This window comes from Pituophis catenifer, unplaced genomic scaffold, assembly GCF_029215685.1.
Source record: "Pituophis catenifer annectens isolate HBS135680 unplaced genomic scaffold, rPitCat1.0.hap2 SCAF_3, whole genome shotgun sequence".
In the NCBI taxonomy this organism is placed as follows: domain Eukaryota; kingdom Metazoa; phylum Chordata; class Lepidosauria; order Squamata; family Colubridae; genus Pituophis; species Pituophis catenifer.
Genome location: NW_027256883.1, coordinates 216,094,046 through 216,121,571, shown reverse-complemented (window position 1 = coordinate 216,121,571; position 27,526 = coordinate 216,094,046). Strand labels below are relative to the sequence as shown.

The following is a 27,526-nucleotide window of genomic DNA, read 5'->3' as shown; positions in this document are numbered from 1 at the left end:
CTGGGCCAAGAGTTGGGATGTAAAAGCTGACAGGTTGATTAAACAGTTTCATGACAAATACCCTCATAAGCCCAAGGGGCCACCTGGCGGGGGGCAGGGGAGGTTGACGGTGACACAGGTTAACCTCCCTCTGATTTTTCTCTTACAGGAGGTCCTTCTCAAGTGAGGGGGGCCGACTGTCAGCCCTGAAACCATTTTGGACATCTTCAGGGCTGCCACAGCGAGGCCAGTTGTAGCTGTGGGAACGTGAGGGGGGAGATAGAGAGAAATGGGTGGAAATTGTAGCCAAAATAACATTCTTTCCTGTGGGAGCCAAGGACGTCCCCACCAGGTGTTTGGGAGGTGTGGACCAAAGGCAGCCGGAGCTGGGACTGTAACCTGATTGGACCATGTGACGGACGTGTGACCTGGGGGCAAGTGCTTTTGGTTTTGGTTTGGGTGGGGAAAACCTCAAGTCCTTCAGAGTCGGGTTTTCACTACCTGTGCCAAGATGGCATTTCTAATAAGGAATATGGCAGGATTCCTGCACTCAGTCAGGCAACCATAATGGCAACACTTCTGTTCCCAGGGCATTTCCAGTCACCTTGACACTTCACAGAACAAATAGTGATTGTGTGTGGAGAGGGTGTGGGACAGACCCCAGGATTTCTTGCACACTAGATCCCAAAGGTAAGAGATTCTCCTGGAGTTGGACCCCCAGAGCAATTGAGATCCCACCTCTGGGCCTTTCAGCAGCCGAAGGCTCTCCGTGCATCCAGGAGGAGACGTTGCCAGCTGGATCTGCCCTTCCCCTCCTTCCCCCAAAGTGTGAGAGAAAACTTCTCTCAGCGTTGCTGTGCCTATTGATTGGCATTTGGTTCGAATGTTTGAATGAGCCAATCAGTGCTCAGCCTTTGACTCTGAGTTTCCCAGGCTTTCTAACTGACACTCATTTAGCATATAAGGAACTGCTCTTCAGCTGGGAACACACATGCAGACCACACACACACACAAGAACTGAAGTCACTTAGCCTCCTTCTGAGGAAGGAAGATCGTAGGCTCCGTATGGAGCAACTACAAAAAGAGCTGAATGGACTTTGCTGAAGGGGAGATGACTATTGATGTTCTTTGTAGATTTTGTTTTGTTTGTTTTTATTAAACCAGTTTGTTTTTAAACTCTTCTGGCTCATCTGTTTGGTGCATTTGTAAGCGGATAAGTCTGCGGTCTACAAAACCTCCACAACAATTGGTAGCAGAGGATGGTAAAGCACGGCCATTTCCTTCTGGAGTCAGCTCTGGCTGGACACTGCAAGCGATGCTTGCACTGGGGCCACAGGATTGTCTGGGATGCTGCCCCCCCCTTCACAACCTCTTTTCCTTCTTTCCTTCCGGGAGGGACTTCGTGGTACCCAAAGGACACCCAGATTCAGTCACACTTTTGTTCCCTGTAGCATCAACCGTGTGAACTCTCAAGTTTCCTCTTCACGCTATGTATTCACGGTGGACAGCGATTAAGATTTATACATATACATATACATATATGTATATGTATATCAATATATATGAATATTGATATATATGTTATATGATATATATGTTGATGTGTGTGTGTATCTAGCATGTGTATATGTGTGTTATGTATGGCTATGTGGAGAGAGATTGGTATGTGTTATGTATAGGTATGGGCAAGAGAATTTCATTCTTAATGTGCTGACGGTAGAAAATGACCATAAAGGTTATCTTAATCTTCATCTCTTAATCTCTACCTGAGCTCCTTCCTTTTGGCTTGGAATCCTGGGGGTGGACCTGTGCAGAGGGAGGGGCGTCTCCTTGTGGGTTTGCTGGGTGGGGGTCTATCTTGGTCTTCCCTCCCCCTCAGGAAGGGGTTCGAGGGGATGGGGGGGCAGAGGCTTTTTCTGCTGGCTCTGGAGATCCCCAAGGTCCTTCTGACTGTGACCTGAGACACCCTTCATTCCTTCGGTCCCCTGGAAGGACAGGAGCTGCAGGGAGTGAGGAGTTCAAGTCCCGCGGAGGCCCCATCCTGCTGACCGCTGTCCTCTGCGCTGGCTCCCCCAGCAGCCCCCTGCCCCCCCTCCAAGCTAAGGAGGAGATTTGTGCTTCATTGTGAGGTTCTTTCTTAGCTGATAATGCTGAACTCATGGAGCAAGAGAGAGGCATTTAGGCCTAGTAGTTAAAGCACCAGGCTAGAAACTAGGAGACTGTGAGTTCACCATCCTGGGTTACTTATAATGTAATAAAGTTAGGATGAAAATATGTAATGAAGTCATTGTCCTTCTCTGAAGCTGCTCTGGTTTGATTCAGTCCTTAAATTATGGTCAGAAACGGACACATAGGATCACCTCCTTTGATTTAGTTTGAGAGGATTGGCTACTCCAGAGAAAAGAAGGACGGGGGGGGGGTGTGACATGATAGCAGTCTTCCAATATCTCAGGGGCCGCCCCAAAGAAGAAGGGGTCCTCCTATTCTCCAAAGCAGCAGAAGGCAGGAGAAGAAGCAACGGATGGAAAGTAATAAAGGAGAGAAGCAACCTGGAATGGAGGAGAAATTTCCCTACAGTGGGAACAAGTAACCGGCGGAACAGGTTGCCTCCAGAAGTTTTGGGTGCTCCGTTCCCGGAGGGTTTCAAGCAGAGACTGGACAGCCACTTGTCTGAAATGGTATCTCCTGCTTAAGCAGGGGGCTGGACTAGAAGACCTCCAAGGTCCCTCCCAGTCCCTCTGTTCTATGGAGACCTTTTCCCATGCTTCAGCCCAAGCTTGCAAAAAACGCTTTATGACATCCATTCTTTAAAGCTGAAGCCTCTCTTAAGGTTTAGAGGCTCCTTGCGGACCTCTGGATGGGAGTGGGCTGCATTTTGCCCCACGCAGCAGCCCTTCCTCCCAATCCCTTTCAAAATGTGCGCGGCCCTTCTGGTGCCCCCGGTGGCTCTGAGACCCCTTTGCCCCCTTCTAAGCCTTTAATAAGACATGGGACCCCCAGGATGGCCCCCACCCGATCTGGAACAGCGGAAGGTGGTTTTTTGAGCCAGCTTCTCTCCACTTGATCCTTGGCCATCCTGGTCTAATTAGAAGGTTGGGGGCTCCTCGGCCAGTGCGTCCCACAGCTGGAGAAATTTGGATTAATTTTTGTGGCTTTGTGTGTTGCTCTGTGGTTAGTTTAAGATCCAGCGTGTGGTGTGAACACAGAAAAGCAGGTAGATTCCAGGCACTGAATATAAAAGGGGATGCATTAAGCTGGCAAAACAGGTGATGGGCTCCTGTATGAGGAGGGGGAGACACTCCAGAAAGTCCCCCCTCCCCCATGTCTGTGCTGGCTCCTTGGGTGGATGGGACTGGCACAGGCTCCTCTGTATGCCTGGCAAGGAGGAAAGAGAGCAGCCAGATGGGCACCCAGCAAGGTGTGTGAGATCTGTGGCCAGTGGGTACATTTATTTATTTATTTGTTGGTTCAATTTCTACAGATGGAGGCCACCATAAACGTGCCTGGCCGATCTGGCAACTTCCGTGCTTTAATGGTGAAGGATGGGAGTGGGGCAACCTTTACCGCCTTTCCCTTGCCCGGAAAAGATACTCCCAGGAAACTCACACACAGCATCTGGGACCACCGTCTCCTTCAGGAAATCATTTATTCCAGAATTCCCTCCCATTCCCTTTGAAAGGCGCCTGGACTGGAGGTTTTGTGCGCCTGGTCTCATCCTGAACCGGCCTCTCTTTTCCTTCGTGCAAAGCAGGCCGAGCTTCCATCCACGGAGCCCTTAGCGAGACCCTGGAAAAGGGAAGGAGGCATCAGGAACAGTCTTCCTTCGGCGGGGGCTGCAGGATGGGGGCTTCCCGGCCCTCCCTCCAGAGCCATTGACGAGCCCCCCCTCTTCCCAGGCTGAGAATCACCTAGCTTGTGGCTGAGCCCACCTAGCTTGAGGGAGGAGCAGAGAGGGGTCCTTTCTCCCTTCTTCTTCTTTGCACACAGCCCTCAAAGTGTGAATGCAGGACCTTCTCCTCCTTCCCACACGGCCTCCCACCTTTCAGCCCCTCCCCCCTCCCCGTTGCAGCAGCACCGCACACCTACCTCTAAAGTGGCAAACCACCCGGCAGATCCAAGCACTGTTGAAGTTGTTGAGGTTCCCGTTGCAGCCCCCAAAATTGAATACTTTGCAATCATCGGTCTTTGGGTCATAAAACCAGCGTTGCAATTTTTTATCGCAAGACCCAGGATCAGGTGGCAGCTCGCAGAAGTCTACAGGGGGGAGGGAGGGGATAGTGGTTGGCATTAGGTGGGCAGCTATAGAGCACTGCACACCAGAACAACTAGACACAAGGACAGTTTTTCCCCGAACGCCCTCACTCTGCTAAACAAATAATTCCCTCAACACTGTCAAACTATTCACTAAGTCTGCATTACTATTAATCTTCTCATCGTTCCTATCACCCATCTCCTCCCACTTATGACTGCATGACTAACTTTGTTACTGGTATCCTTACGGCTGTTTCCTAATATGATTTGATTGCTTATTTGTTCCCTATGACTATCATTAAGTGTTGTACCTTGTGATTCTTGACGAATGGATCTTTTCTTTTATGTACACTGAAAATGTATGCACCAAGACAAATTCCTTATGTGTCCAATCACACTTGGCCAATAAAGAATTCCATTCTATTCTATTCTATTCTATTCTATTCTATTCTATTCTATTCTATTCTATTCTATTCTATTCTATTCTATTCTATTCTATTCTATTCTATTCTATTCTATTCTATTCTATTCTATTCTATCCCATCCCATCCCATCCCATCCCATCCCATCCCATCCCATGGGGTGGGATGGGGAGAAACAGATTCAGGCTCAACCCATCCAAGACCGAGTGGCTGTGGTTTCCGGCGTCCCGATATAGTCAGTTGGCGCCATCACTGACTATTGGGGGTGAGTCATTAGCCCCCATGGAGAGGGCTCGCAACTTGGGTGTCCTCCTGGACTCACGGCTGTCTTTAGAAGAGCACCTGACGGCTGTGGCCGGGAGGACTTTTCATCAGGTTCGCCTGATTCGCCAGTTACGTCCCTTTCTGGATCGGGACTCCTTACGCACGATCACTCATGCCCTAGTCACTTCCCACCTGGACTACTGCAACGCTCTCTACATGGGGCTCCCCTTGAGGAGCACCTGGAGGCTCCAACTGGTGCAGAGTGCAGCTGCGTGGGTGGTTATGGGAGTGACGTGGCGTTGCCATGTAACACCGCTCCTGCGAGCTGCACTGGCTCCCGGTGGTATTCCGGGTGCGCTTCAAGGTTTTGGTTACCACCTTTAGAACACTCCATGGCTTAGGACCTGGATACTTACAGGACCGCCTGCTGCCACCAATAGCCTCTCACCGGCCAGTACTCTCTCACAGAGAGGGGCTCCTCAGGGTGCCATCAGCCAAACAATGTCGATTGGCGGCCCCCAGGGGGAGAGCCTTCTCTGTGGGGGCACCTGTTATCTGGAATGAGCTCCTCCCGGAGATACGGAGGATCCCGGATTTATGACCTTCCGCCGCGCCCTCAAGACCTTCTTATTCCAACAGGCTGGCCTGGCCTAACTTTCCCTTTTAAATGGTATATGAGTAATATTAAATCTGTTTTTAAATATGGGGATGTTTTAATTTGTCTCGGGCCAAATTGTTTAATACATTTTATACTGTTTTAAATTTTATAATCTGTGTGTTTTATCTTTTTGGCTGTTAACAGCACTGAGTCCTTCGGGAGTAGGGCTGTATATAAATCTAATAAAATAAAATAAATAAATAAAATCCCATCCTATCCTATCCAGATGTTTTAGAGGAAGGAAGGAAGGAAGGAAGGAAGGAAAGAAGGAAAGAAGGAACCAGAGACTGGGGACTCCGTCTTCCCTCCCACTTCCCCCAAGCCCTCCCCCTTTCCTCCCTCAGCTGAATTTGGGCATTTTTGGCTTCCTTTCAGACAGGTGCCCCCTTGAAGTGGGGGTGGGGGTGCAGGCAGGAGTTCCTACTTATGCACAGCATGAATGGAGCACAACTGGGGAGCCCCTCCCTTCCAGATACTTTTAGGGTTAGGATTGGATGTGTACAAACACAATAAATCTGTCATTTTACATATTCATTCTGGACTCTTCTCTTGGTCCCGCTGCCCTAATAGATATTACCTGCCTGCCTGCCTCAGGGACCACCCCCCCGCCCTTCAGCCCACCCCCAGAAGGCTGCCCTGATGGGTAAGGAAAAGGGGGGGGCTTCTCATTTGGGGCTCAATCAGAGAGAGTGGGGTGGTAGAGGAGGTGCAGGAAATAGGGGAGCCTCTCCCCACCCCTTTGGTGACTCTGAGGTGCACCAAAGGAGAAGCAAGCAAGGGGGGGGGGCTACGTCGTGCAAGGGCAGAATCTCCCAAAGAAGCTTAGAAGAGGCACGCAGCTGGGTTGGGCCTTTTCCCACCAGGGCTCAGGAGACCCCCCCCATGTCCCCCGCCCGGCTCTTTCACACAGGCCCTCAGCCCCTGCTCCTCCCTGCCCAACAGCCGGGCTCACCAGTCCCTGAGCAAAATTGATGGCATTCCTTCTGGGTGCTGTAGGTGGCTACTTCTTTGGAGCACTTAGTCACTTTGCCAGGGTATCTCTCGCAGCTCTTGGTGGTGAGGTTGTAGTAATAAGCTTCAGGAGATATCGCACAATAGGTGAGAAGGCCAGCGACGGTTATGCAGTCTCCTTTGGCTAGAAAGGGACAAGATTCAGAAATTCAAAACTTTCCTCAGTTGTAGGGGCTGGGGGGGGGGAGAGGTGGGCGGAAAGAGCAGGCCCCCAATAGAGGCTGGGGATTTCTGGGAGTTGAATCCAGAAGTCTTAAAGTTGTCCAGGTTGGAGACCCCCACCCTCCCCGAATTTGCATCCAGAGCTTCGGGGGTGTCTCTTGACACAGGGAGGATCCCTCTGGATCCTTTCCTTTCCTTTGTTTGTCTTTGTTCCGTGGTTATATTTTAACTGAAACTCAGGGAGGGAGCCTGAAGCCCTGAAGCAATGGGAAACCTCACCCCAGAATGCTGGTGCTGCACCCCATAGACTGCTAGGGCTGGAAGGAACCTCAGAGGTCTTCTAGTCCAACCCCCTGCTCAGGCAGGAGACCCTAGACCATTCCAGACAAACGGAGGTCCAATCTCGTCTTCAAATCTCCAGTAATGGAGCATCTACAACTGCTAAACAATTAAGTTGGGGAAAACTTTCAGCTGCATCTTAACAGCTGTTTGACTCTGACCTCGATACCATTCAGAAGCAGTCAGCTCTTCTTTATGGGGGTGTTTGAATGGAGCTGGGGGGGGGGAGAGCACCTGTCAGGGAGCCTCCTACACTCCTTAGAGGGTGGACTAGGTCACCTCTCAGAGGATACAAACTTTTACATTCTATAATTCTATCAATACTTGTATCAAGCCTAGTAACTCCCTGATCTCTTCCTGGGTGTTAATGTTATTATACTGTTATTAGTAACATTAATTACGTTATTAGTATTATTACAATGTGTATTTTTCACTTTATAATCTGTAAGCCGCCCAAAGTTACCTCGTAGGGGAGATGGGTGACATAGAAATGTAATCAATCAATCAATTAATATAACATTGAAAGAACCCTCGGATGGGCGGCTTCGATCTCCTTCGGCAGTGTTCGCGAGGGGAGGGTGGGGGGAAGGCGGGGACCGGACCCTCCGTTCATCGAAGTTTTCTTCTGCACCGGCCCGTGCTCTCTCTCCGGGATTTTGCCAGCGGAGCTGATTCCGGACCTTCCCCCTGCGCTCGCCCCTTCCCACGGCCCCCTTCCACACGGCGTCCTGCGTCCTTGGGAAGCCGGGACCCCTGCCCGAAGGGACCCCGAAAGAAAGCCCGGCCAGGAGAGCCTGGCTCGCACCTCTCTCCCCCTTCTCCGTCTAGGACTTCGCGGAGGACGGAGGGCCGCTATTCCCGTGTCCGGGGAACCCCTGGGAGCAGAACGGCGGGTCTTTGGGGGGGGGGGCGCACAGCTGTGCGGAATGGGGGGGGCTTCTCTTGGGCGTTCGGCGAGCATCCCCGAGGCTGCAGCTGGAGGGGGTTCAGACGGGGCGGGGGCTTTCAGGGTTCGAGCAACACAAGACCCCTCTGGTCCAGCCCCCCCCCCCGTCCCACTTACAGCTGCCGGAGACGGAGGGCAGGGGGCTCCAGAGGGCAAAGGCGACCCACAAGAGGAGGGGGAGGGGGGCTGCGACCGGACCTCATGGCGATGGCTGGGCGACTGAGCCGCCTCCGACTCCTCTCCGGGGCTAAGAGCGCGGGGCCCTCACCCCCTCCCCTCCCCTCCCGAGGGCCGGGCTGGGTCACCCCCTCGCCCCGCCCATCCCGCACCTCCGGATGCCTCCTGCGGGGAAGGTTTCGGGGCCCGGGGGTCCGGCGGGGAAACGTCAGCGGAGTCCAGGGGTTCCCAATGGGAGGACTAGAACTCCCATCTCCTGGTGATTGGCTCAAAGTCTCCCAGCCCCTTTCACGGCTAAGGAGACACTAGAACTCGCCCTTTCCTAGTGTTTAGTCTGGTTTTCAGGTCTAACAATCTCCATCTTTCCTCTCTTCAAATAATGCTGCAGAACTTAATTTCTTTTCATTATTTTTTGTCTTACACAAATTTTTTTCAAAGTTTTAACAATTTAACAGTTTTAACAATTACAAGGCCGTGTTGTAATTCCAAAACAGAAAATTACCCCACCACTCTCCTAATTTAGTGTTTGTATTTCCCTTTTATTGATGAAGACATCTTGTATGTCCAGTGTAACCTCTTTTTCCGTGTCATTCTTGTAGCCAATCATTTTCATATCCAGGTCCATATCTAATTGTCCATCTTATCTGGCAGAACCTGTTCCCCTTCCATGACATCATCCACACTCAGCCCATCTCTCAAGGCAGAGGCCATTAAAATTAACATCTGGGTCTATTGTTCAGAAGAGACATTCACCATCTCCCATGTTAAAATATTGTGCTTCATTCTTTTAACAGAATAATAGACTAACAGAGTTGGAAGGGACTTTGGAGCTCATCTAGCCCAATCCGCCCCCCGCCCAAACAGGAGACCCTACACCATTTCTATCAGATGGCAGTCCAGTCTCTTCTCGAAAGCCTCCAGTGATGGAGCTCCCAGAACCTCTGAAGGCAACTTCTGTCCCATTGGTAGATTGTTCTCACTGTCAGAAAATTTCTCCTTATTTCCAGGTTGAATCTCTCCTTGATCAGTTTCCATCCATTATTCCTTCTCTGGCCTTATCTGGTGCTTTGGAAAACAACTGGGCCCCCTTCCTCCTCCCTGTGGCAGCCCCTCAGATATTGGAAGATGCTCTCCTGTCTCCCCTGGTCCTTCTCTTCACCAGACTAGCCATGCCCAGTTCCTGCCACCGTTCATCCTATGTTTTAGCCTCCAGTCCCCTCCTCATCCTGGTTGCTGTTCTCTGCACTCTTTATTGTAGGTTAAATTTAAGGTCCTCTAAATTCTAGCACCCGAATTCAGTTGGTGTGGAATTCTCTTCTCCCAGGCAAGACGGAAGAGTTTAGTTTGTGTTTGGTCAACTGTAGAGTTCCCATCAAGATCACCCAGGGCCCCGTTTATGAGCAGATCCAGCCCACTAATTTTATTGAGCACACCACGGCAACTGAGCTCGAACACAACGGAATTTGTACAATTGCGGGGAGCGCATAGAATAATAGAGTTGGAAGGGACCTTGGAGTTCATCTACTCCATTATTATTTATTGGTTAATCTTTAGTGAGATTCACAGCCTTTGAGCCTGGTTAATAGCTCAGCAGCTCGAGTCCTAACCAAGGACCTAGGAACTGTTAAGGTATCGTCGGAGGATGTAAGCTGTTCCGAGTATTATTATTATTACTCCAACCCCCTGCTTGAGCAGATGACCTTGTATCAGGGGTGTCCCACTTTGGAACTTTAAGGCTCATGGATTTCAGCTCCCAGAATTCCCCAGAAACCCATGTCCACTCCTGCCCTAGACCTTTGCAGACAAAGGGCTGCCCAATCTCTTCTTAAAACTCTCCGGTGATGGAGCACCCAAAGGTGCTTGTTCAGGAGGCAACTGGACTTTCTTCTTTGAAAACGTTTCACTTCTCCTCCAAGAAGCTTCTTCAGCTCTGACAGGAATGGAAGGATTTATATTCCTTGAAGACAGCTGGTCATTTGCATCCTTCTAGAGAGTCCTTGAGGCCACTTGGAAGCTTATCTGTGTCCTCAGGGTCACCCGAGTGGTGCAAATGGTTCCTGTAGTCTGCAATTTTTTCCTCTGGAAATCCATTCCTGCTCCCACACCATTCAAGGGGTCTTCATCCCAAATTCAAAGAAAAAACAAGAAAGTCCAGCTGCCTCCTGAAGAAGCTCCTTTGGGACAACCATGACCTGGAAGAGGGAGAATCTCTACAGACTTCCAGTGATGAAGCACCTACAACGTCTGGAGGCAACCTGTTCCACTGATTAATTGTTCTCAGTCAGGATTTCCCCCCTTAATTCCAGGTTGATTCTCTTCTTGATCAGTTTCCATCCGTTGCTTCTCGTCCTGCCTTCAGGCGCTTTGGAGAATAGGGGTCCATCATTGCTTAGACGTCATCAGGCTGAAAAAAAGTATCCTCGTGACGTGGCTGCCCTTGAGGATGTCCCGTAGACAGTCGTTCTTGTACACGAAATTGCAAAAACGACAGTGGACTACACAAACGGCATGCCATGTCTAAGTCCCAGCAATTATACAGATTCTGTTGTGTTCAGTTGCCGTGGTGTGCTTAATAAAATTAGTGGGCTGCATCTGCTCATAAACGGGGCCCTGGGTGATCTCGAGGGGAAGAGTAGAGTTGGCCAAGGGTTTTTTATGGATATTTCTGTATTTGGTTCAAGACAAGGTTTTAAAATAGCAAATGCAAAAGGGTCGCAGGAATTGGGTTTGGCTGGTCTAGAGAAAAGAAGGACTAGTGGGTGACAAGATAGGAGTCTTCCGGTATTTGAGGGGCTCCCACAAAGCAGAGGGGGGGGGTCAAGATAGTCTCCAAAGCACCCGGGGCAGGGGAAGAAACAACAGATGGAAACTAATCAAGCAGAGAAGCAACCTGGAACCAAGGAGAAATTTCCTGAGAGTGAGGACAATTAATCAGTGGAACTGGTTGTCTGCAGACATTGTGGGGGCTCCATCACTGGAGCTCTTCAAGAAGAGACTGGACAGTCACTTGTCTGAAATTGTAGAGGGTCTCCTGCCTGAGCAGGGGGTTGGAGTAGAAGTCCCTTCCGACTCTCTCCTGTCCTGTCCTGTCCTTCCTGTCACCTGCGCATAGACCAGCTGTGGTCTACCCAGAGGATGAGCTGGACCAAAAGTGAGGATGGTGTCTGTCATGACCTCTCCTCTGGAAGTCCTCTTCTGGCCTCCTGACCAGGCTGACAGGACCTTCTTCCCCAACCCAATCCCTAGCAGCAGCTGAACTGGGGGGCCACTGTTCTACCAAGGGTGGTTCAGGAGAAGGAGAGGTCAAGAGACCGTGGGAGGGGGACTTGGAGGGTCAGCCTCATGGCTTCCACAGAGTGGGGATGGACAGCTATCAAGAAGAAGGCTCCCACCCCACCAAGTTCTGCTTCGGCATTATGGCTCCTTCCGTTCTTACACCTGCTCTCCCTTGGATGGACCCGAGGAGAGCCTGAAAGACCCCAGAGAGACTTTCCTGTGCCCAGACCAAGTCTCGGCCCAGGAGACACCACAGAGCCGTGCTGTCTAGGTTCTAAGTTCATAGGGCCTTTCCCGATAGTGAAAGTAAGAAACCCTGTTACTGTTCAGCTTAGACTCCCATGCTTGGTAGGGAAAGTGCATCCGGTGTTCCATAGCAGCTTCTTAAAGCCAGTAGTCGGCTTCCAGGTAAGGCCGGTAGACCGGGCTGCCCAGAAGCCTATCCTAGTCCAAAGGGAGACCCATTACGAGGTAAAGAAGATTTTGGACTGGTGTTTACAGTACATCGGGGTCACTTGCAAGATGTAGTCTACCGGAGGGGATATCCTCTATCTGAAGCTATCAGGGCCAAGAGTTGGGATGTAAAAGCTGACAGGTTGATTAAACAGTTTCATGACAAATACCTTCAAGGGGCCACCTGGGGGGGGGCAGGGAAGGTTGACGGTGACACAGGTTAACCTCCCTCTGATTTTTCTCTTACAGGAGGTTCTTCTCAAGTGAGGGGGGCCGACTGTCAGCCCTGAAACCATTTTGGACATCTTCAGGGATGCCACAGCGAGGCCGGTTGCAGCTGTGGGAACATTGATGGACGTGTGACCTGGGGGCAAGAACTTTGGGTTTTGGTTTGGGTGGGGAAAACCTTGGGTCCTTCAGAGTCGGGCTTTCACTACCTGTGCCAAGATGGCATATCTAATAAGGAATATGGCAGGATTCCTGCACTCAGTCAGGCAACCATAATGGCAACACTTTTGTTCCCAGGGCATTTCCAGTCACTTTGACACTTCACAGAACAAATAGTGATCGTGCCTGGAGAGGGTGTGGGACACACACCGGGTTTTCTTGCACACTAGATCCCAAAGGTGAGAGTTGGACCCCCAGAGCAATTGAGATCCCACCTGTGAGTTCACCACCCTGAGTTACTTATAATGTAATAAAGTTAGGATGAAAATATCTAATGAAGTCATTGTCCTTCTCTGAAGCTGCTCTGGTTTGATTCAGTCCTTAAATTATGGTCAGAAACGGACACATAGGATCACCTCCTTTGATTTAGCTTGAGAGGATTGGCTACTCCAGAGAAAAGAAGGACGGGTGTGTGTGTGTGTGTGTGTGTGTGACATGATAGCAGTCTTCCAATATCTCAGGGGCCGCCCCAAAGAAGAAGGTGTCCCCCTATTCTCCAAAGCAGCAGAAGGCAGGAGAAGAAGCAACGGATGGAAAGTAATCAAGGAGAGAAGCAACCTGGAATGGAGGAGAAATTTCCCTAGAGTGGGAACAAGTAACCGGTGGAACAGATTGCCTCCAGAAGTTGTGGGGGCTCCGTTCCCGGAGGGTTTCAAGCAAAGACTGGACAGCCACTTGTCTGAAATGGTATCTCCTGCTTAAGCAGGGGGCTGGACTAGAAGACCTCCAAGGTCCCTCCCAGTCCCTCTGTTCTATGGAGACCTTTTCCCATGCTTCAGCCCAAGCTTGGTTGATGATCTCTGGAGGGCTCGGGACAGGGGTTGTTCCTCTGTCCTGGTCCTATTAGACCTCTCAGCGGCTTTTGATACCATCGACCATGGTATCATGCTGCACCGGCTAGAGGAGTTAGGGGTGGGGGGCACCGTCCTACGGTGGTTCTCCTCCTTTCTCTCTGACCGGTCGCAATCTGTGTTGACAGGGGGGCAGAGGTCAACCCCGAGGCCCCTTGTATGTGGGGTGCCACAAGGGTCGGTCCTCTCGCCCCTTCTGTTCAACATTTATGTGAAGCCGCTGGGTGAGATCATCCGTGGTTTCGGGGTGAAGTACCACCAGTACGCTGATGATACTCAGCTGTACATCTCCACCCGGGACCACCCCAATGATGCCCTTGAAGTGATGTCCCGGTGCCTGGAGGCCGTGCGGATCTGGATGGGGAGAAACAGACTCAGGCTCAACCCATCCAAGACCGAGTGGCTGTGGTTTCCGACATCCCGATATAGTCAGTTGGTGCCATCACTGACTATTGGGGGCGAGTCACTGGCCCCCACGGAGAGGGTTCGCAACTTGGGTGTCCTCCTGGACTCACGGCTGTCTTTGGAAGAGCACATGACGGCCGTGGCCAGGGGGACTTTTTATCAGGTCCGCCTGATTCGCCAGTTGCGTCCCTTTCTGGATCGGGACTCGTTAAATACGGTCACTCATGCTCTCGTTACTTCCCGCTTGGACTACTGCAATGCTCTCTACATGGGGCTCCCCTTGAGGAGCACCCGGAGGCTCCAGCTGGTCCAGAATGCGGCCGCGCGGGTGGTTATGGGAGCGACGTGGCGCTCCCATGTGACCCCCTTCCTGCGTGAGCTGCACTGGCTCCCGGTGGTCTTCTGGGTGCGCTTTAAGGTTTTGGTTACCACCTTTAGAGCGCTCCATGGCATCGGACCGGGGTATCTACGAGACCGCCTTCTGCTACCAATTGCCTCTCACCGACCAGTACGCTCCCATAGAGAGGGGCTCCTCAGGGTGCCGTCGGCCAAACAGTGTCGACTGGCGGCCCCCAGGGGGAGAGCCTTCTCTGTGGGGGCACCTACCATCTGGAACGAGCTCCCCCCAGAGATACGGAAGATCCCGGACCTGCGCACGTTTCGCCGTGCTCTCAAAACTTTTCTATTTCAGCAAGCTGGCCTGGCCTAACTCCCATCTTTTAAATTTTTAAATTTTTTAATTCGTGATTTTACAAATTGGGTGTTTTAATCTGTGTTTCGGCCGAAATATTTAATAATTTTAAGGGATTTTTTAATATTTGTATTATCTGTATTTTATCTTGGCTGTTCACCGCCCTGAGTCCTTCGGGAGTAGGGCGGTATAGAAATTTGATTAATAAATAATAAATAATAAATAAAAAACGTTTTATGACATCCATTCTTTAAAGTTGAAGCCTCTCTTAAGGTTTAGAGGCTCCTTGCGGACCTCTGGATGGGAGTGGGCTGCATTTTGCCCCATGCAGCAGCCCTTCCTCCCAATCCCTTTCAAAATGTGCGCAGCCCTTCTGGTGCCCCCGGTGGCTCTGAGACCCCTTTGCCCCCTTCTGAGCCTTTAATAAGACATGGGCCCCCCGGGATGGCCCCCACCCGATCTGGAACAGCGGAAGGTGGTTTTTTGAGCCAGCTTCTCTCCACTTGATCCTTGGCCATCCTGGTCTAATTAGAAGGTTGGGGGCTCCTCGGCCAGTGCGTCCCACAGCTGGAGAAATTTGGATTAATTTTTGTGGCTTTGTGTGTTGCTCTGTGGTTAGTTTAAGATCCAGTGTGTGGTGTGAACACAGAAAAACAGGAAGATTTACTATCTCTGTGGGAGGAATGATAATCCAGGTGCTGGATATGAAAGGGGACGCCGTTAAGCTGGCAAAACAGGTGATGGGCTCCTGTATGAGGAAGGGGAGACACTCCAGAAAGTCCCCCCTCCCCCATGTCTGTGCTGGCTCCTTGGGTGGGTGGGACTGGCACAGGCTCCTCTGTATGCCTGGCAAGGAGGAAAGAGAGCAGCCAGGTGGGCACCCAGCAAGGTGTGCAGGATCTGTGGCCAGTGGGTACATTCATTTATTTATTTGTTGGTTCAATTTCTACAGATGGAGGCCACCATAAACGTGCCTGGCAGATCTGGCAACTTCCGTGCTTTAATGGTGAAGGATGGGGGGTGGGGCAGCCTTTGCCGCCTTTCCCTTGCCCGGAAAAGATACTCCCAGGAAACTCACACAGAGCATCTGGGACCACCGTCTCCTTCGGGAAATCATTTATTCCAGAATTCCCTCCCTTTAAATGTTCCTTCATTTAGATTTTCAAACTTCAAACATCAAAGATTTCTAATAACTTAGAAGTAACTAATGAGAAATGATTAGAAGGAAACATTTGCAAACTCAATGTCCTTTAAAAGTCTCTGCCATCATCTCGTTTTGTTTGTTTTTGTTTTATTTGATTTGTATACCGCCCTACTCCTGAAGGACTCAGGGCGGTGAACAGCCACAAGATAAAAACACATAAATACAAAATTTTAAAACAGAATAAAACCGAATTAAATAATTTGGCTGAAGACAGATTTAAAACACCCCAATAAATTAAAACCAATTTAAAATTTGCATTTTAAAAGGGAAAAAGGGAAAAATTAGGCCAGGCCAGCCTGATGGAATAAAAAGGTTTTAAGAGGCGGCGGAAGGTGCGTAGATCCAGGATCCTCCGTATCTCCGGGGGGAGCTCATTCCAGATAGTAAGTGCCCCCACAGAGATGGCTCTCCCCCTGGGGGCTGCCAGTCGACATTGTTTGGCCGACGGCACCCACAGGAGCCCCTCTCTATGAGAGCGTACCGGCTGGTGGGAGGCTACTGGTGGCAGCAGGCGGTCTCGTAGATAACCAGGTCCTAAGCCATGGAGCGCTCTAAAGGTGGTAACCAAGACCTTGAAGCGCACATGGAAGACCACCGGGAGCCAGTGCAGCTCGCGCAGGAGAGGTGTTACATGGCAACGCCACGTCACTCCCATAACCACCCAGGCGGCTGCACTCTGCACCAGTTGGAGCCTCTGGGTGCTCCTCAAGGGGAGCCCCATGTAGAGAGCATTGCAGTAGTCCAGGCGGGAAGTGATGAGGGCATGAGTGACCGTGCGTAACGAGTTCTGATCCAGAAAGGGACGCAACTAGCGAATCAGGCAAACCTCATGAAAAATCCTCCCGGTCACAGCCGTCAGATGGTCTTCTAAAGACAGCCGTCAGTCCAGGAGGACACCCAAGTTGCGAGACCTTTCCGTGGGGGCCAATGATTCGCCCCCAATAGTCAGCGATGGCACCAGCTGACTATATCGGGACGTCGGAAACCACAGCCACTCGGTCTTGGATGGGTTGAGCCTGAGCCTGTTTCTCCCCATCCAGATCCGCACAGCCTCCAGGCACCGGGACATCACTTCAAGGGCATCATTGGGGTGGTCCCGGGTGGAGATGTACAGCTGAGTATCGTCAGTGTACTGATGGTACTTCACCCCGAAACCATGGATGATTTCGCCCAATGGCTTTACATAAATGTTGAACAGAAGGGGCGAGAGGACCGACCCTTGTGGCACCCCACATATGAGGCACCTTGGGGTCGACCTCTGCCCCCCTGCCAACACAGACTGCGACCAGTCAGAGAGAAAGGAGGAGAACCACTGCAATACAGTGCTCCCCACCCCTAACTCTTCCAACCGGTGTAGCATGATACCATGATCAATGGTATCAAAAGCCGCTGAGAGATCTAATAGGACCAGGACAGAGGAGCAACCTCTGTCCCGAGCCCTCCAGAGATCATCAACCAACGCGACCAATGCTGTTTCTGTGCTGTACCCGGGCCTGAAGCCCGACTGGAACGGATTCAGATACGTCGTTTCATCCAGGTACTGGGGGAGCTGTCGCGCAACCACACTTTCAACAACCTTCGCCACAAAGCGAAGGTTGGAGACCGGACGATAATTAGACAACACTGCCGGGTCCAGGGAAAGCTTTTTGAGGAGAGGCCTCACCACCGCCTCCTTCAAGGTGGTGGGGAAGTCACCCTCACCCATTGAAGCATTTATAATCCCCTGGAGCCAGCTTCGTGTCACCTCCCGGGAAGCCAGCACTAACCAGGAAGGACACGGGTCCAATAAACAAGTGGTCGTGTTCAGTCTACCCAGAATCCTTTCCACGTCCTCAGGGGTCACAGGATCAAACTCATCCCAGATAACATTCTCAAGACCTGCCCCAGTCCCTCCCCCTGAGACTACCCAGTCGGAGTCCAAATCTTCCCGAATCTGAGTGATTTTGTCATACAGATACTGGACAAAATCCTTGGCTCTACCCTCCAAGGGGTCCTCCCGCGCTTCCTGGTGGAGCAGGGAGCAGGTCACCCTAAAGAGGGTGGCCAGGCGGTTATCTGATGATGCAATAAGAGCAGCAAAATAGCTACATTTTGCTGCTTTTATCGTCACTAGGTAATTCCTAATATGGGATCTTACTAGTGTCCGGTCAGATTCAGAAAGACTGGCCCTCCAACTACTCTCTAGGTGTCTTTTCCGGCGCTTCAACTCCCTCAGCTCCTCGGTGAACCAAGGAGCCAATTGAGATCGGCGCTGGGTCAGAGGCCGCAAAGGCACGACCCGATCCAGAGCTCCAGCGGCCGCCCTGTCCCAGGCGGCCACTAGGTCTCCAGTCGAGGCGTGAGCCAGAGCCTCAGGGAATGGCCCAAGCTCCATCTGGAACCTCTCGGGCTCCATCAGGTGCCTGGGGCGGAATCATCTTACCAGCTCCGCCTCCCTGCAGCAAGGTACAGCGGTTCGAAGGTCAAGGTGAAGGAGAGTGATCCGACCATGACAAGGGCTCGGTGACTATATCCCTATCTCAAGATCACTCAACCACTGTCCAGAGACAAAAACCAGGTCCAGCGTATTTCCCCCCGTGTGGGTATGGCCATGAATCTCCTTGTGCCCAAAGCCATGGAAAACCTCTGTCTTGTTATCTCCTTATGAGGAGCAGCTTTCTGGAAAACATGTGGGCAATCTCCGGTCTTCTCCTTATCCAGAGATGTTCCAAGGAATCCGCTTACTTATACTGATATCCAGTGGTTAAATCTGAACCGGTTCACTACCGGTTTGCTGGCTGCGCATGCACACTGCGCATGATGATCAGGCAGCTCAGCATTTTAAAAAAGAAGCGGCAAGCGGGCGACCGGGCGATTGTGTGGGCATGGGTGGGGGGGGGGCAGGGTCCGAACCGGGAGCATTTCACCCCTGCCAGTATCTGTTATATCTCTAAAACTCCACATTCTCCTCATCAGAAGGATCCTGATTCTAGTATCCAAATTCAGTTGGTGTGGAATTCTCTTCTCCCAGGCAAGACGGAAGAGTTTAGTTTTGTGTTTGGTCAACTCTACTGTTGCAGTCACAAATTCTGTTGTGTTCGAGCTCAGTTGCCGTGGTGTGCTTAATAAAATTAGTGGGCTGCATCTGCTCATAAACAGGGCCCTGGGTGATCTTGACGGGAACGGTAGAGTTGACCAAGGCTTTTTTTATGTATCTCTTTTTACTTGGTTCAAGAAAAGGTTATAAAATAGGAAATACAAAAGGGTTGCAGGAATTGGGTTTGGCTGGTCTAGAGAAAAAAAAGAATTGGGGTGACGTGATAGCAATGGTCCAGTGTTTGAGGGGCTGCCACAAAGAAGGGGGGATCAAGATATTTTCCAAATAGGTTATAGGTAAATATTTGTTTGGGTGTTGAATCTCTCTCTCTCTCTTTCTCATCTATCTATCTCTCATCTATCTATCTCTCATCTATCTATCTATCTATCTATCTATCAATATCTATCTATCTGTCTGTCTCTTTCTCTCTCTCTGCGCATATGTATCTATGTATGTGTCTATGAATATGGCATGTGTATATGTGTGTTATGTATGGGGATGGGTAGAGATATACTTTTATTTCAGGGCAGGCAACAGAATTTCATTCTTAATGTGCTGACAGTAGAAAATGACCATAAAAGTTACCTTAATCTTAATCTCTTAAGCTCTACCTGAGCTCCTTCCTTTTGTCTTTGAATCCTGGGGGTGGACCTGTGCAGAGGGAGGGGAGTCTCCTTGTGGGTGTACTGGGTGGGGGTCTATCTTGGTCTTCCCTCCCCCTCAGGAAGGGGTTCCAGGGGATGGGGGGGGCAGAGGCTTTTTCTGCTGGCTCTGGAGACCCCCAAGGTCCCTTCTGACTGTGACCAGAGACGCCCTTCCTTCCTTCGGTCCCCTGGAAGGACAGGAGCTGCAGGGAGTGAGGAGTTCAAGTCCCGCGGAGGCCCCATCCTGCTGACCGCTGTCCTCTGCGCTGGTTCCCCCAGCAGCCCCCTGCCCCCCCTCCAAGCTAAGGAGGAGATTTGTGCTTCATTGTGAGGTTCTTTCTTAGCTGATAATGCTGAACTCATGGAGCAAGAGAGAGGCATTTAGGCTTAGTAGTTAAAGCACCAGGCTAGAAACCAGGAGACTGTGAGTTCTAGTCCTGCCCTTGTCACAAAGCCACCCTGGGCCAGCCACTCTCTCCCAGCCCTAGGAAAGAAGCAATGGCAAACAACCTCTGAGAAACCTTGCCAAGAAAACTGCAGGAACGAAACTGACTCGAAGGCATAAAAACCCACGGAAATCAGAGAACAAGTTATTAAAGGATGAATTCATGACTATTTCTTGTGTTATTTTGCATAATCATTCTTTTGCCCTTTTCAGCACACTGCCCAGGTCTGGCCCTGATGCTCCCCATAGCTTGCTCCGTCCTCCCTCCTGCCCTGGGGCTGGGTAAGTTGGGCAGTTTTTGCAATGTGGGCAGCAAATGGCCGGCAGGAGGCAGCCCTGTGCAGCCGTCCCACTCACAGCCTCTTCGCTTCCAGGACAGGAGCTCCCAGAATACAGGACAAGAGAGTCAAGGACCGAATTCTAGTCCTGCCTTAGGCATGAAAGCCGGCTGGGTGACTTTCCACCAGCCCTTCTCTCTCAGCCCAGCCCACCTCGCAGGGTTGCTGTTTGCAGGGAAAATAAGAGGAGGGAGGAGTATTAGGTATGTTTACTACCCTGAGTTATAAAGTTATAAAGGATGAAAATATGTAATGAAGTCATTGTCCTTCATTGTCTGGATTAATTTTTGTGGCTTTGTGTGTTGCTCTGTGGTTAGTTTAAGATCCAGTGTGTGGTGTGAACACAGAAAAGCAGGTAGATTCACTATCCGGTCTGTGGGAGGAGTGAGAATCCAGGCGCTTGATATGAAAGGGGACGCCGTTAAGCTGGCAAAACAAGTGATGGGCTCCTGTATGAGGAGGGGAGACACTCCAGAAAGTCCCCCCTCCCCCATGTCTGTGCTGGCTCCTTGGGTGGGTGGGACTGGCACAGGCTCCTCTGTATGCCGGGCAAGGAGGAAAGAGAGCAGCCAGGTGGGCATCCAGCAAGGTGTGCCAGATCTGTGGCAAGTGGGTACATTTATTTATTTATTGGTTCAATTTCTACAGACGCATGGAGGCCACCATAAATGTGGCTGGCATATCTGGCAACTTCCGTGCTTTAATGGTGAAGGATGAGGGTGGGGCAGCCTTTCCCTTGCCCGGAAAAGATACTCCCAGGAAACTCACACACAGCATCTGGGACCATCGTCTCCTTCGGGAAATCATTTATTCCAGAATTCCCTCCCTTTGAAAGGCGCCTGGGCTGGAGGCTTTGTGCGCCTGGTCTCATCCTGAACCGGCCTCTCTTTTCCTTCATGCAAAGCAGGCCGAGCTTCCATCCACGGAGCCCTTAGGGAGACCCTGGAAAAGGGAAGGAGGCGTCAGGAATGGTCTTCCTTGGGGGGCTGCAGGAGGAGGGCTTCCTGGCCCTCCCTCCAGAGCCATTGGATGCCCCCCCTCTTCCCAGGCTGAGAACCAGAGAGACTCCCCTCTCCTGCTGTAAGGAGCTGCTTTGCTCCAGCCTTCATGACCCCCCCCCCGCCAGTCTAGGCGCCTACATTTAAACCACGGCCCTTTTTGTCCTGTTGGCCAGAGGGCTGGATCCCGCAGCAGAATCTCGGGGGGGGGGGAGGAAGAAGGCTCTTTCTCCAGTGCTTCCAGTGTGTGGGGGGGGAGGACTCTCCTTTCCCCCTTGCTCTTCTTTGCACACAGCCCTCAAGGCATGAATGCAGGACCTTCTCCTCCTCCCCACCTTTCAGCTGCCCCCCCCACCCCCCCAGCACCATATACCCACCTCTATTATGGCCACCTCTTTTGCGGCACCTCAACCGGCACCCCCGACGTTTGTTGAAGTTGTTGGCGTTCCCTGCGCAGCCGCCAAAGGTGAACCCCTTGCACCTTTGGGTCTTTGGGTCATAAAACCAGCGTTGCAATTTTAAATCGCAAGGCCCGTGGTCAGGAGGCAGCTGACAGAGGTCTGCAGAGGGAGGGAGGGAGGGGGTAGAGGCTGGCATGAGCTGGGCAGCTGTAGATGTTTTAAAGGGAGGGGGAGGAAGGAAGGAAGAGGGGCATGAGAAGGAGAGAAGGAAAAAAGGAAGGAAGAGGGGAATGGGATGGAGGGAAGGAAGGAGGGGAGGGAGGGATGAAGGAAGGAACAAATGGAAGGGAGGAAGATGTGGATGAGGGAGGGAGGGAGGGAGGGAGGGAGGAAGGAAGGAATCAGGGACCCAGAAGGCTGGGCCCAGGGCAAACTGCAAGTCAGTTTGAATCCTTAGAGGCAGGGTATCAGTGACAGTGACATGACATGATGTCATGGAATTTTTGGTGCTTATCCAACTGGCCATGAGGCCTGACTGGGCTTGCAGTCCCCAAACATCTGGTGGGCCCCGGTGCCCTCAACCATGCCCAGCATCTCCAGATGTGCTCCATTGGAATGCCAGGTGCACCCGGAGGACCCCAGTGGCCTGCCAAGACACAGCCACAGAATTGCTCATGGCACGTGTGTCCCTCCCCCGAGAACATCTGGCTCTGGGTCTCACCTGTGACGGGGTTCGTGCAGCGCAAGGCACAGCCGTAGGAGCAGCACTTTTCCGCCTCCTGGCAGTTGCCATCGTGCAAACAGTTTGCCAGACATGGCACCAAGGCACCGCGAGGGCTTGGCGGGCAGAAGCCGGGCTTTTCTGCAAAACAGAATCAACGCATGAGCTCTGGGAAGCGCCACTCATGCAGCCCCACAAAAGGTGCTGGAGAAACCCCATGAGAGATTGGGGGGGCCCAGATGAGGTTCAGGAAAGAGGGGAGCCTCCCCCCACCCTGTACTGGCCTCTGAGATGTCCCAAAGGAGAATCAGCCCAGGGGGGCTGCATCGTGCAAGGGCAGGACCCCCAAAAGCAGCTCCGAAGAAGAAGCATGCAGCGAGGTTGGACCTTTTCCTGCAGGGGCTCAGGAGACCCCCCCTCCCGAAGACCCCTGCTGCTCCTCAGCCTGCCCTCCCCCGTGGCCCCCCCATGGCCCCTGCTGGCCCTTTCTCACAGGCCCTCATCCCCTCCTCCTCCCTGCCCAACAGCCGGGCTCACCAATCTGTCCGCAGTAGCGCTGGCATTCCTCGATGGTGTGATAGCGGTTGCGATTCCCGGGGCACCCATGATAAACGAAAGGCTCGCAGCTCTTGGAGGTGACGTTGTAGAAAAAACGGTGTTTAGGCTCCCCGCATCGTTTGGAATCGTTGGGGAAGGTGCTGCAGCCCCCCTCGACTGGCAAGAAAGGAGATTCAGGAAACTCAAAACTTTGCTTGGTTGTAGGGGTGGGGGTGGGGGGATAGAACAGCCCCCTAATACAGGGGCCTCCAACTTTGCAACTTTAAGACTTGTGGACTTCAGCTCCTGGGGAGTTGGAACTTTAACTGGCTGGGGAATTCTGGGAGTTGAAGGCCACAAGTCTAAAAGTTGCCCTGGTTGGAGACTCCACCCTCCCCGAATTTGCATCCAGAGCCTCGGGGGCTTCAGGGGTGTCTCTTGACACAGGGAGGATCCCTCTGGATCCTTTCCTTTGTTTGTCTTTGTTCCATGGTTATATTTTAACCGAAACTCAGGGAGGGAGCCTGAAGCTCTGAAGCAATGGGAAACCTCACCCCAGAATGCTGGTGCTGCACCCCATAGACTGCTAGGGCTGGAAGGGACCTTAGAGGTCTTCTAGTCCAACCCCCTGCTCAGGAGACCCTAGACCATTCTAGGCAAACGGCAGTCCAATCTCTTCTTCAAAACCTCCAGTGATGGAGCATCTACAACTTCTGAAGCAGCTCCTTCCATTGATGAATCGTTCTCTGGAAATTCCTCCTAAGTTCTGTATTGCTTCTCTCCTTGATGAGTTTCCACTCGATGTTTCCCGTCCTGCCTTCTTCTGCTTTGGAGAATAAGTGACCCCTCCCCCTCTGTTTAGTGGCAGCCCCTCAATTGTCTTCCAGGACAAAACTGTCCTCTCCCCCTGGATCCTTTGATGGCTGGACCTAACTAGATCCCTCCACCGTTCATCATAGGTTTCTTAGTCTCCGGATCTTTCATCTCTTTGGGCCAAGAGGGGCTCTGGGGAATCTCCCCCTTTGCTTCCGCTCTCCTGGCAGGAAAAGGGAGCAAGACCCCTTCGGGAAACAAAACCTCCCATCGCAGTTTGTTTTGCAGGGCTCTGAGGACGAGGTTCGTGCAAGAAAAAATAGCCCTACAGGTGTGTTTCTGTGTCTGTGCTTAAGAAAAGCAGCAGGAAGATAACTCAGGAAATAAGTACCCTGTTTCCTCCAAAATAAGACGTCCCCTGATAATAAGCCCAATCGGGCTTTTGAGTACATGGCAATAAGGCCAAGCGCTTATTTCAAGGTTCAAAAAAATATAAGACAGAGTCTTATTTTCGGGAAAACACGGTAAGGTAGTCCTTGACTTACAACAGTTCATTTAGTGACCATTCAAAGTTACAATATCATGAAAAAAGTGACTTATGACCATTTTTCACACTTATGGCCATTGCAACATCCCCATGGTCACATGATCAAAATTCAGGCACTCGGCAACTGATCCATATTTATGACGGTCGCAGTGTCACGGGGTCATGTGATCCCTTTTTGAGAACCTTGTGACAAGCAAAGTCAATGGGTAAATCAGATTCACTCTATGACCGTGTGACTAACTTAACACTGCTGTGATTCACTTAACGGTGACAAGAAAGGTCGTAAAATGGGACAAAACTCATTTAACAAATGTCTCACTTAGCAACATAAATGTTGATGTCCAGTTGTGGACATAGAGGACTATCTGTATATATATAAAAAACCAAGGACTTGAGTTAGAAGTTTCAATTTAAATGAGATTCAATAGAGTCATCCAGCTGAATTTCACGCTGAAGACAAAGACTGAATTCGGCTTCCGTGGCTTCAGACTTTTGGCACCGGATAAAGCAAAGGCTGGAGGAAACGCTAATGCAAAATACAGAATTAAAGCCAGCACTTTTCTTACTAGGTTTTACAATAGATAAATATAATAAGGAAACAATATACTTAATGTTACATATTCTAATGGCAGCAAGACTGGAAAAATAAAGGAACCCCTCAGAGGAAGAAGTAGTAGCTAAGATATTAACTTGTGCTGAAATGGACAGGTTGACGTTGGAACTCAAAGATAAGGGCGAAACAGAATACTAGGAAATCTGGAATAAATTATAGTATTGGTTGGAGAGGAGGAAGATTGCCGAGATAAAGAATTACTGATGAGTTGAAAGTTTAGAAATTTATATGTTAGTTTCTTGAAAGGAATGAAATTGTGTTGGATGTAAGTTCTATAGACGTAAGAATTTTCGTGTTTGAATTGTGAAACAAGATATATATTCGGGAGAAGGGCGGTATAGAAGTCCAATAAATCTAATCTAATCTAATCTAATCTAATCTAATCTAATCTAATCTAATCTAATCTAATCTAATCTAATTCGTATATGAATTGTATTAGTTGTAAGATAAAATTTGACGGAAATGTCTAAACCGGAAATGTCAAACCATGTCCAATGTTTTTAATTGTATTAGTAATAAAAAAAACTTTTTTTAAAAAAAGACTGAATCTAGCTTCTAAATTGGGATAAAAAACTCCAATCCAAATATATTTCTATTTGATTTGGAGGTTTGATGGTTTAGTTTGTGCACAGAAAGAGATGTTAAAGCTCAAAGTGCTTTTCTAAATCAGCTCAGCTCAGCATCTTACTGGACCATGAAAATGAAATGGGTGACGTGGTCAGATCTGGCCCTGGTTTGTATATCCCCTCAGGACCAATCCTTTTAAAGCAAGCCAAGGCCTGCTCTCCAGAGCAAATCAAAGGAGGGGCTTTGGCCCAAGGAATTCCAAGGAGCAATTTCACTCTGCTGAAATTGTTTCAAAACGCGTCACGCATCCGTGCCGGAACGCTGAATGGAAAGATGGCTATCAGGTATAACCAGCAAGACCGTTTCAAAAGAGACGAAGGAAGCAAAGTCCATTGTGAGATAGAAAAAAACCCGACCTCACAAATAGGACGGGGAGGGGGGGGAAAAGGGAGATGAGGAGCACTGCGGGGGGGGGGGCGGGAATCTCTGGACTGCAAGCCAAACACAAGCCAGCAATGTGAGACAATCCAAGGAAACCCCTAGAGAAGTACAGACTCTGGCTGGGAAGAAGCCAGGACTCCCTTTCCTTTGGGCTGCTCAGTTCACACCTAGGATGTGCCACTCAATTCTGTGCCCCGAATTTGAGGAAGGACTTTGGCCACCAAGAGGGAAGGAGAAACGGTGCCCGGGGTTGGTCCGCATTCAAGGAAGGGAATGTTGGGAGGCAGAAGGGAAGTGGAGAAGGAAAGAGAAGAGAAGAGAAGAGAAGAGAAGAGAAGAGAAGAGAAGAGAAGAGAAGAGAAGAGAAGAGAAGAGAAGAGAAGAGAAGAGAAGGCAATGGGAGAGCTAGGGAGTAACTCTCTTCAAGCATCTGAACCGCCCCTCATGTGGAAGGATTGTTCCAAAACAGAACAACAAACAAAGATTTCAGTGATAAGGAAAGAGATAAAGTTAGAGAAAACTTTCCATTGTAACAGCTGTTTGACTCTGACCTGGACACCATTCAGAAGCAGTCAGCTCTCCTTTACTGGACTGTTTGAAAGTGGGTGGGGGTGGGGGATGGGAGCATCTGTCAGGGAGCCTCCTGCACTCCTTAGAGGGTGGACTAGATGACCTCTCAGAGCCTACAAACTCTTACAATCTGTAATTCTATCAATATTTGTATCAAGCCCAGTAACTCCCTAATCTCTTCCTGGGTGTTAGTTATTATGTTATTAATACTAATAACATTAATTATATTATTAGTATTATTACTATGCAATTATTTTTTCACTTGGTTTTATAACCTGTAAGCCGCCCAGAGTTACCCTGCAGGGGAGATGCGGGGCATGGAAATTTAATCAACCAATCAATCAATCTAACATGAAAAGAACCCCGGACGGGCGGCTGTGATCCCCTCCGGCAGCGTTTGCCCGGGGAGGGTGGGGGACGGCGGGGACCGGACTCTCCGTTCATGGAAGTTTTCTTCTGCACCGGCCCGGTCTCCCTTCTCCGGGATTTTGCCCGAGGAGCGGATTTCGGCCCCGGAACCGTCCGAGGAGCCTGACCGGGTGACTCCCCAGCTGGAGCGAAGCTGCGTGATTCATCGACCTCGCCCAACCCGCCCGCCTCGGAGTTACGCACATCGGGCAAAGGCAAATCTCCTGGGAACGGAAGTGCGTGCCGGGCTCCGCCGGGGCCCTTTTCGTGGCCCTTGGCCCCGTCCCACGGCCCCCGTCCAGAGGGTCGCGCTGCGCCTGCCTCCCCACAGCCGTCCGGCGGGCGCTGACTCCGAGGTGGGCGGCGTCCTTCCGAGCCGAGCCCGGGATCCCGAAGGAAAGCCCGGCTCTTCCCCTTCTCCCGTCTAGAGCTTGGCGGTGACCGGAGGACCGCTATTCCCGCGTGCGGGGAAGCCCGGGGAGCAGAACGGGGGGTCTCGGGGGGTCGCTTTCCCTTGGGCGTTCCAGCTGGAAGGGGCTCAGACGGGGCGGGGCTTTCGGGGTCGGAGCAACACAAGAGCCCCCTGGCCGGGCCAGCCCGCCGCCCGCCGCCCCCCCACCCTGGCGCTCGCCCTACTTACAGAGGCCGGAGACGGAGGGCAGGGGGCTCCAGAGGGCAAAGGCGGCCCAGAAGAGGAGGAGGAGGAGGAGGCTGCGACCGGACCTCATGGCGATGGCTGGGCGACTGAGCCGCCTCCGACTCCGCTCCGGGGCAAAGAGTGCGGCGCCCCTCACCCCCCATTCCCTCCCCTCCGGAGGGCCGGGCTGGGAAACCCCCTCGCCCCGCCCCGCCCGTCCCGCGCCTCCGGATG

The 27,526-nt window shown here is 51.2% G+C and overlaps 1 protein-coding gene across 1 annotated transcript; it reads right to left on the bottom strand.

Moving 5' to 3' along the window:
- Nucleotides 1-63: 63 nt before the first annotated feature.
- Nucleotides 64-27,383, bottom strand: LOC139315131 (tissue factor pathway inhibitor 2-like). The gene is made up of 7 exons (XM_070941150.1): nucleotides 27,296-27,383; nucleotides 22,697-22,873; nucleotides 22,160-22,300; nucleotides 21,415-21,597; nucleotides 6,527-6,709; nucleotides 4,066-4,233; nucleotides 64-83 (listed from the first exon to the last, which is right to left on the bottom strand). Exons 1-7 carry the CDS (start codon nucleotides 27,381-27,383, stop codon nucleotides 64-66), a joined length of 960 nt encoding a protein of 319 aa, XP_070797251.1.
- Between the last annotated feature and the right edge of the window lie 143 nt (nucleotides 27,384-27,526).